General features: G+C 42.4%; 1 protein-coding gene across 1 annotated transcript in view; it reads right to left on the reverse strand.

Moving 5' to 3' along the window:
- Window positions 1–427: 427 nt before the first annotated feature.
- Window positions 428–10,183, reverse strand: part of LOC125484024 (meiosis 1 arrest protein-like) — a 55,748-nt gene continuing 45,992 nt past the window's right edge. Inside the window, exon 5 of the mRNA XM_048601126.1 lies at window positions 428–601. Coding sequence (XP_048457083.1) covers window positions 428–601 — 174 coding nt within the window. The remainder of the gene's footprint in view (window positions 602–10,183) is intronic.

Raw genomic sequence — 10,183 nt, forward strand, 5'->3', positions numbered from 1 at the left:
TTGAGGGACTGATTGATTACTCCTGTTTCTATGTTCCCAAACTTTGACTCGCCCAGGACCAATGTAGCTAGCAGACAGAGGAGATTCTTTTATCTTGTTCATCTGGCTACATTTAAATTTGGAGTTCAGAAGTGATGGATAAGTTCTTTCAAGGTTAAGACCTAAGCAATAGAAATTTGTCCAGCAATCTATGAGCAATCTGTATCATGACAGGCAGCAGTGACTGGCTGTAACATCAAAAGTCCATCAGCAACTTTGTAAAGAACTATCAGAAAAATGCCAGTCTACATTTTCAGGCCAGAAAAATAGTTTCTCCAAACTGAAACCAATGAAATTTTCAACCCCTTTCTCAGAATAGCTAGTGGTCTCAGAAAAGTGGCATTCTAATGGTTTAACATCAGTATGTGGCAAATTAAAATAAAATGCATCAGATTCCTGTCAAAAACTCATCATCATCATCTGGAAATGGGGCTGTTCTATAAGAGCAAGTACTCATCGGCAATACAGGCCGGAAACTCTTAGGCTGGTTGGTGGATTGACAGACTAATGAGAGGGGGGCCACAGTTGCTTTTATTTTACTTTGGTATGGCCTGTTCTGTTGCTGGAGGGAAAACAGAAAGAAGAGACGATTAATAGTGTGCCACCATACCAAAATAATAACATTTCATGTTGACATCAATGCAATGATTTTCCTACTGGCTGAGACACCCCAAGATTATTTTTTATACTCTATTAGCTGATGGGGAACAACTGGAGCACAGTTAGTGTCCAGATTAGAGGGGAAGGGAGGGAATATCAGCAGCAAATATTCAGCAACCATTGCGTTGCACTTCTGCAACACCACCACTGCCTGGAAAATTTGTACTTTAGAATGTGGTTACAAATGATGCTTGACTCTGGTTAATAAGTCCATCTAGACACACCAAGTTACATTTATACAGTGCTTTTAATGCTGCAAGAAACTTCAGAATTAATAAAATTGGACAATGAGCCTCAGAGAAGACATTTGGACAAATGCACAAGACCATTAGATTTAGGAGCAGAATTAGGTCATTCAGCTCATGAAGTCTGCTCCACCATTTGATCACAGCTGACATGTTTTTCAATCTCCCCAATTCTCTTGCCCTCTCCCCATAACCCTCAATCCCCTTACTAATCAAGAACCTATCTATTAATTAATCAGCCTCCATAGCTTTCTGTGGCAATGAGTTCCACACATTCACCACCTTCTGGCTGAAGAAGTTCCTCCTCATCTCAGTTCTAAAGGGTCGTCCCTTCACTCTGAGGATGTGCCGTTGGGGCCTAGTCTCTCCTACTAGTGGCAACATCTTCTCCACGTTCACTCTATCCAGGCCTCTCTGGATTCCATAAGTTCCAATCAGATTCCTCCTCATCCTTCTAAGCTCCATTGAGTACAGATCCAAAGTCTTTAACTGCTCCTCATATGACCCTTTGTCCCTGGGATCATTCCTATAAACTTCCTCTGAACCCCATCCTTCTGGTTTTTCATTCTCTCTCAAGTGGGGACAGTTTCTCCCTATTGACTGTGTCCAGGCTTCTCATGATTTTGAAAACTTTGAGAACTTCAAGCAGTTCTTCTCTTAAACTTCTCTCCAAGGAAAACAGTTCCCTATTTCTGCAATCTATCATTGTAATTGAAGTTTCTCATCATGGAAACTATTCTCATAAACTTTATCTGCACTTCTCCAATCCATTGACATCTTTTCAAAAGTGTGGTGGCCAGAACTGTACACAAAAATCCAGCTGAGGTCTAACCAGGGTCTGATGTAAGTTCAACACAATCTCCCTGTTGTATTCTATGCCTCTTTTAATGGAGTCTTGAATACTATATATTTCATTAAAATTTCTCTATCTGTCCTGCCACCTTTAATGAGTTGTGCACATGTGCACCTTAGTCTCTTTACTCCTGCTTATCCTTTAGAATAATACTATTTATTTTATAATGGCCCTCCATATTCTTTGTACCAAAATGTATCACCTCGCATCTCTGCATTGAACTTCATTTGAGATCTATTTGCCCACGTCAAAACTCGTCAACATCCTCCTCAGTATACAATGACCCCATGTTTTGTATCATCTGCAAAACAAGAAATTGTTCCCTGCACACCAAAATCTAGATTACATATAAATATTAGGAAAAGCAAGGATCCCACTATTAACTCGTCTGAAAAATATATCCATGAACCACTACTGCCCGTTTCCTATCCCTAAGTCAATGTTTTATCTATGTTGCTACAGGCTCTTTTATTCCATGAGCTATAACTTTTGTCACAAGACTATTGTGTGGCACTGAACTGAACATCTTATGGAAGTCCCCATACACCACCTGAACCATGTTGCCTTCAATAACTGGCTGACATCTCTTGAAAAAGTCTAGCAAGTTAGTACAATGTGATTTTCCCATAACACTTCCATGCTGACTTTTCCATATCTTACCACGTGATTATTAATCCTATCCAGAATAATTGATTTTAGAGGGGGTTTTCCATCACCACGGTTAATCAGTTGGTTTTTTGGGAAGACCTGTCACAACAAGAGCTAATCAGGCACTCAACTGGATAGTGATGGTGAGATCAAGGACTCAAGGGGCAGAAGTTCCAGGCTGCAAGACCTGCTGACCATCAGACACTGGTAGCTCTTCACTGCTCAGTAGTGTCATTGGACAACAGTGGCTACTGCACCAACTTGAGAATCTCAAAGATCTAGGCCACATGTGGGTAATGGGAGAGTTGGGGCAGGGTGGGGTGGGAGAAGGACTTTGGCAACAATATAGCTGTCAGCAGGTTCAGTTAAGAGTCAGAGGACAATTAAGAGTCAACCACATTGCTGTGCGTCTGCAGTCATGTGTTGGCCAGACTAGGTACGAATGACAGATTTCCTTTCCTGAACCAGATTCATTTTTATGACAATTGATTATATGGTTATATTTTCATCATTAGACTAGCTTTTTTTCATTTCAATCTTTTACTGAATTCAAATTTCACCATCTGGCATGGTGGAAGTTAAACACACGTGCTTGGAATATTAGTCTAGCTTCTGGATTATTAAACAAAAAACTGAAAGAATTGCAGATGTGGAAATCAGAAATAAAAAATCGCAAATTACTGAAAAAACTCAGCAAGTCTAGCAGCATCTGTGAAGAGAAAGCAGAGTTCATGTTTCAGGGCCAGTGACCCTTCTTCAGAATAGTTCTAGATTACTAGTCTAATGACTTTACTGCTACACCGCTGCCTTCCCAGAAACAGGTGAAAGACTTATGAAAACTGACAAAAAACATTTTTGGTTGGAATTTTCCCCTCCCTGGTGTGTGAACTATGGCAAGAAATTTAAGAAAATATTGTTGAAATAAATAAAAGAGAATCTTGACATTGAGAAAAGGTTTTGTGATTTTCCCGTTAAGCTTTAAACGTGAACATCAGAATCTCACTATTGAGCGGTGACTATCTTGTTTCTACCCGTTCGCATCTCATTAATAGCCAAACTCATCTTATTTATTCTCTCTTCTTCCTCCTGTAAAACTAAATGTCACAGATTCCAGATATGAAAATCATAGTGGGTATATGGTGGCTACAGCTCACCAATTGCTTGTCCTAATCATTATCCAATTATCTTCAGCACAATGTTCCTGCATACTCCATGAACACTATCCTCCATGACTCTTTGTCCATGCAAATCAGGCATTGGCAATCCATTTCCCTAACCACATCATCATTCCTGCTCTTGGACCAATTGTTACACCAGTTTAGTGGCACTTTACTTTGGAGTTCCACGAAATCCAAGACTTGCATGCTTTTGCCAGGCCACAAGTCACCTTGCACACAATGTGAACATAGAACATAGAACAGTACAGCACAGTACAGGCCCTTCGGCCCACGATGTTGTGCCGAACTTTTACTCTAAACCTAAGGTCTATCTAACCTCCACCCCTACCTTATACTATCATCCACATGCCTATCTAATAGCTGCTTAAATGCCCCTAATGAGGCTGACTCCACTACCCTCTCCAGCAATGCATTCCACGCCCCTACCACTCTCTGAGTAAAGAACCTACCTCTGACATCTCCCCTATATCTACCTCCACTCACTTTATAACTACGCCCCCTCATAATAGTTACCTCCATGCTAGGAAAAAGTCTCTGGCTGTCCACTCTATCTATACCTCTGATCATTTTGTACACTTCTATCAAGTCATCTCTCATCCTTCATCATTCTAAAGAGAAAAGCCCTAGCTCTCTCAACCTTTCCTCATAAGACATTCCCTCTATTCCAGGCAACATCCTGGTAAATCTCCTTTGCACCTTTTCCAACACTTCCACATCTTCCCTGTAATGAGGAGACCAGAACTGGACACAATACTCCAGATGTGGCCAAATCAGGCTTTTGTATAGCTGGAGCATAACTTCACAGCTCTTGAACTCAATCCCTCTATTAATGAAAACTAACACACCATACGCCTTCTTGACAATTCTATCCACCTGGGTGGCAGCTTTCAGGGAACTGTGGACATGAACCCCAAGATCCCTCTGCTCCTCCACACTGCCGAGAATTTTTCCGTTAACCCTGTATTCTGCTTTCAAATTTGTCCTTCCAAAATGAATCACCACACATTTTTCAGGGTTAAACTCCATCTGCCACTTCTCAGTCCAGCTCTGCATTCTATCAATGTCCCTTTGTAACCTAGAACAGCCCTCCGCACTGTCCACAATGTGACCCACCTTCATATCGTCTGTGAACTTACTAATCCACCCTTCTACTCCTACATCCAAATCATTTACAAAAATGACAAATAGAAGAGGACCCAGAACAGATCCTTGTGGTACACCACTCGTAACTGAGCACCATGTTGAATATTTTCTGTCCACCACAACCCTTTGAGTTCTAAGGGTCAGCCAATTCTGAATCCAAACTGCCACATTTCCCCCTATCCCATGCCTCCTTACTTTCTGCATGAGCCTACCATGGGGAACCTTATCAAATGCCTTACTTAAATCCATGTATACGACAGCCACTGCTCTACCTTCATCCATGTGTTTGGTCACCTCTTCAAAGAATTAAATAAGGTTTGTGAGGCATGATCTACCCCTCACAAATCCATGCTGACTATCATGAATCAAACTGTGCCTATCCAAGTGATCATAAATCCTACCTCTCAGAGCCCTTTCCAATAATTTGCCCACCACTGAGACTTAACCACTTAAGACTAACTGGCCTGTAATTTCCAGGGTTATCCCTGTTCCTTTTTTTGAACAAGGGAATGACATTTGCCTCTCTCCAATCTTCTGGCACTATACCCGTGGACAGTGAGGACGAAAAGATCATTGCCAAAGGCCCTGCGATCTCTTCCCTCGCTTCCTATAGAATCCATGTGGATCTTTTTTAACTTCACTCGTGAATTGTGGGCATCGCTGGCTGGCCAGAATTTATTTCCCATCCATAGTTGCCGTTGAGAAGGTGGTGAGCTGTCTTCTTGAACCACTGCAGTCCACATGCTGCAGGTTGATCCACAATGTCCTTCGGGACGGAATTCCAGGATTTTGACCCAGTGACAGTGAAGGAACGGCGATATATTTCTAAGTCAGGATGGTGAGTAGCTTGGAGGGGAACTTGCAGGTGGTAGTGTTCCTAAGTAACTGCTGCACTTGTTTTTCTAGGTGGAAATGGCCATGGTTTGGATAGTACTTTCTGAGGAGCCTTGGTGAATTTCTGCAGTGCATCTTGTAGATAATACACACTGCTGCTGCTAAGCATCAATACTGGAAGGAGTGGATGCTTGTAGATGCTGTGCCAATCAAGCCGGCTACTTTGTCCTGGATGATGTCAAGTTTCACGAGTGTTGTTGGAGCTGCACCCATCTAGGCAAGTGAGGAGTATTCCATCAGCAACTCATATTCCGCTTGGGAACCCTGCAGCCCAATGGTATCAATGTGGATTTCACAAGTTTCAAAATCTCCCCTCCCCCTACCGCATCCCAAAACCAGTCCAGCTCGTCCCTGCCTCCCTAACCTGTTCTTCCTCCCACCTATCCCCTCCTCCCACCTCAAGCCGCACCTCCATCTCCTACCGACTAACCTCATCCCGCCTCCTTGACCTGTCCGTCCTCCCTGGACTGACCTATCCCCTCCCTAACTCCCCACCTACACTCACTTTTACTGGCCCCATCCCCGCCTCTTCGACCTGTTTGTTTCCTCTCCACCTATCCTCTCCTCTATCCATCTTCTATCCGCCTCCCACTCTCTCCCTATTTATTTCAGAACCCCCTTCCCCTCCCCCTTTTCTGATGAAGGGTCTAGGCCCGAAACGTCAGCCTCTCTGCTCCTATGATGCTGCTTGGCCTGCTGTGTTCATCCAGCCCTGCACCTTGTTGTCTCGGATTCACCAGCATCTGCAGTTCCTACTATCTCAGTATTCCATCACAATCCTGGCTGGTACCTTGCAGATGGTGGACAGGCTTTGTGGAGTCACGAAGTGAGTTACTTGCTGCAGTATTCCTAGCCTCTAACCCACTCTAGTAGCCATTGTATTTATATGACCAGTCCAGTTGAGTTTCTGGTCAATGGTAACCCCAAGGATGTTGATAGTAGGGGATTCAGTGATGGTAACACCATTGAATATCAATGTGCGGTGCATACTTTGCTTCTTATTGGAGGTGGTCATTGTCTGACATTTTTGTGGCATGGATGTTACTTGCCACTTGTCAGCTGATGCCTTGATATTGTCCTGATCTTGTTGCATTTGAACACGGACTGCTTCAGTATCTGAGAAGTCGGGAGAGGTGCTGAACATTGAGTAACTATAGGTGCATATCCCCACTTTTGACCATATGATGGACGAAGGGTCATTGATGAAGCAGTTGAAGATGGTTGAGCCTCAGGCACTACCCTGAGGAACTCCTGCAGAGATGTTGTGGATCTGAGATGACTGCCCTCCAACAACCATAACCATCTTCTCATGTGCTGGGTATGACTCCAACCAGCAGAAGGTTTGCCCCCTGATTCCCATTGACTTGAGGTTTGCCAGAGCTCCTTCATGCCACTCTTGGACAAATCTAACCTTGATGTCAAAGGCTGTCACTCTCACCTCCCCTCTGGAATTCAGCTCTTTTGTTCATGTTTGAACCAAGACTGCAACGAGTTCAGGACTATTACCTTACTTGCTTCCTTGTCATGTTAGTTAAGCAAATGTATTTAGTCACAGGTCCTTAAAGGCATCACCTGAGTTCTCCATTTCAGAAACACATTCTATGACTAGCACTGGAAGACAAGGCTTTGAAGTTGCCACGTTTACCTACTGAACATGCAAAGACATGGTCTGTGATGTTCAAGCGAGACTTTTCTTTGGGGTAGGGTATCATTTTGGTTTACTGGCAAAATTTTACCACACTAGTGTAGCACAAAACTTTGGTTGTACATCTGGATAAGGATTTTATTAAATTCATTCACAGGATGAGGGCATCGCTGGCTAGTCAGCATTTATTGCCCATCCCTAATTGCCCTGAGTGCAGTTAAGAGTCAACCACATTGATGTGAATCTGGAGTCACATGTAATCCAGACAAGGTAAGGATGGCAGTTCCCTCCCCAAAAGGGCATTCATGAACGAGATGGGTGTTTCCAACAATTAAGAATGGATTCATGGTCATATTAGACTCTCAATTCCAGATTTTGATTGAATTCAAATTCTACCATTTTCCATGGTGGGATTCTAATCCAGGTTGCCAGAACATTACCTGGGTCTCTGGATTAAAAGCCCAGCAATAATATCACTAGGCCATTTCCCCTCCCCCCAAATTAGATCACCCAATGGACGTATGATATTGATGTGCTTAGGAAGCCTCCAAGCCACACTGCTCAGTCTCGAATTCTCCCTTTCAACACTCAAAAAAACAACATTGTGGTGCACAGCTCAAAAAATATTTCACATTTGATTTTCAAGTTGCAAAGCTCTCCTGGTATTTCAGTTATGGCAATTCAACTTTCACTTCAGTTTACAATCCTCAAAAAGGAAAACATGCGATCTCTTTCAAAGAAGACAGCGATTACAATTTTACCAGCAGGAACAGCAACCTACAATGGCTGCCACACAGCCTCCAGAGACAGAAACAGCACGTGAATATCCGCCAAGGAGGCAGAGGTGAATAGTGAGACCACAGAAGAACAGTCTTCTCTGTAATTTTCTTCAATTCTCTGAATGACATTCAGTTGTTGATTAAGGATGTTTCCAGTCATCATTACCAAACTATATCATCTGTCAGAGTAGGACTTGTGTTCAGAAGAACTGAGGGGTTACCCTATGCTGGTTCTGGGGGAAGAGTAAGTCCTGATGGTGCACCATCCCTTCCAGCAGGACCACCTGTACCCTACCACAAAGCAGGATGCCAATTCCATCCTGTCTGCTAGTCTGATGAAAAAGTCAGCAATCATGTAATGGAGCTTTTGACTGACAGTGGTTGTCCTGGTGTAAAATGAGCTTTGAAAGATGATGAAATGCAAGGGATGTCAGTGAATTCTGGAATATCTGCTGAGTGGCAAGTTGTTCTAGGAATGGTGTATGGTAAGACGGGGTGGTATTTGGAAGTGAGAGATACCATAGGTGGGTTTGGTAAAACACAGCAAGAGAACCCACTAGACCTCACGGTGAGATACCCTCCAATAAACCTGATGCAACTTGGACTTTGCCAAAAAGAGTAAGATTCAGCCCAACATTTCTAATCTGAGATAGAAGGAGGAGGTCACTTTTCTTGAGAACTATGGCCTCCTGTGGAGATCAGATAGATAAAGGGTGAACCTCCTCCATCATTTCTCCTAATATTTTTTGAGCTATGTGGACCTCTGAAGTCCACGCATAGTAGTGACTTCTGGAAGCAGACATCATCATGCCGATTGTGCAGAATTACAAGCAGCTTTGCAGCTTTGAAGCTTAGAGAGAATGATTCCCTCTTCTCCATCACCTCACACACCAGTACCTTAGGTCCCTGTCTATGCAACAGGGTGAGAGGTATCCTTTCTGGATCGAGTATTTGGTAACAATGATGTAACACTGGAATCACAAATAGTTCTTGACTTGCAGTGTCTGAAATGATGTACAACTGGTTTTAAGTATGGCACCAGATGTGTAAACACCAGCATATCATGGCATCTTTGTCTCTCCTGCTGCATAATTCCATGAGAATGGCCCAAAAACACGAACATAATTAACGAAGTGAAGAGCAGAAGAATGCATGAGAAAAGCCATTGTGAGCCATGGCAGACTGAGCGCCATGAATCTCAGTTGACCAAACACTTAAACTGCAATTCAGAAAATTCCGCCTTTTTTTTCATTTTGATTTGGGAGTTATCTAAGTGCAGTCATGATATAACAATCCAATTAAAAAGCCAATTTCAAATTTCAAACATACTAATTAGCTTTAATCCTCACAAGTTTAGTAAAGTAATGGAAATAGAACAAAGGACCTTGAAATGTGATGCAAGTATTTATAAATTATTATGGTACTTAAGCTTCTTTGTATGCAATTTTTAAGATCATGTGAAATTATATTCTACCTTGAAGATTGGTCATTCCTGCATGTTTGCGCAATGAATGCCACATAATATTTTAACAAGATCTCCAGTAGTTCCTCTTGTAATTTGTATTGCTGTATTTGTATTTATTTTAGACGCTATGCTGATGACATGTTTTCTTAACTGAAAACTTTAATTGCTATGTTTAAGACACTATAAAAATGCAAGCTGTTGCTGTTTACAGACTCATTGAAACAGATCTGTCAGTACTTTGTTGCTTCCTAGCTGTGCTAATGATCAGCATTAGACTTAACTCTTCAAGGATGATTTTAACTGATCAGAATGGGTACTCAGGAGGTGGAAATACCTCAATACCAATGATCAGATAGCATCACTTTTAGAGGGTCGACAGCTGAGTAACTAAAGTCCCTAACTGTTTCAGGCATTGATTCCCATGTTTTGGGAAACTTTGAATTATATTGGATTCCAATTGGTATTTTGGGATAAAGCTGGGTGAAGTGCTGATACAGCCTTGAGACTGTGTAAAGTTGCTTTAAATTGTTTTTGTTGAGGATAGAAGTGCTGGAGTTTTCCACTGGGCCTTGCAGAAATAATCAGGACTGCTCTCTCAGCTTGAAATAACTTCACGGAGGCCGGTATCCTGCCA

Source organism: Rhincodon typus, chromosome 1, assembly GCF_021869965.1.
Source record: "Rhincodon typus isolate 14 chromosome 1, sRhiTyp1.1, whole genome shotgun sequence".
NCBI lineage: Eukaryota > Metazoa > Chordata > Chondrichthyes > Orectolobiformes > Rhincodontidae > Rhincodon > Rhincodon typus.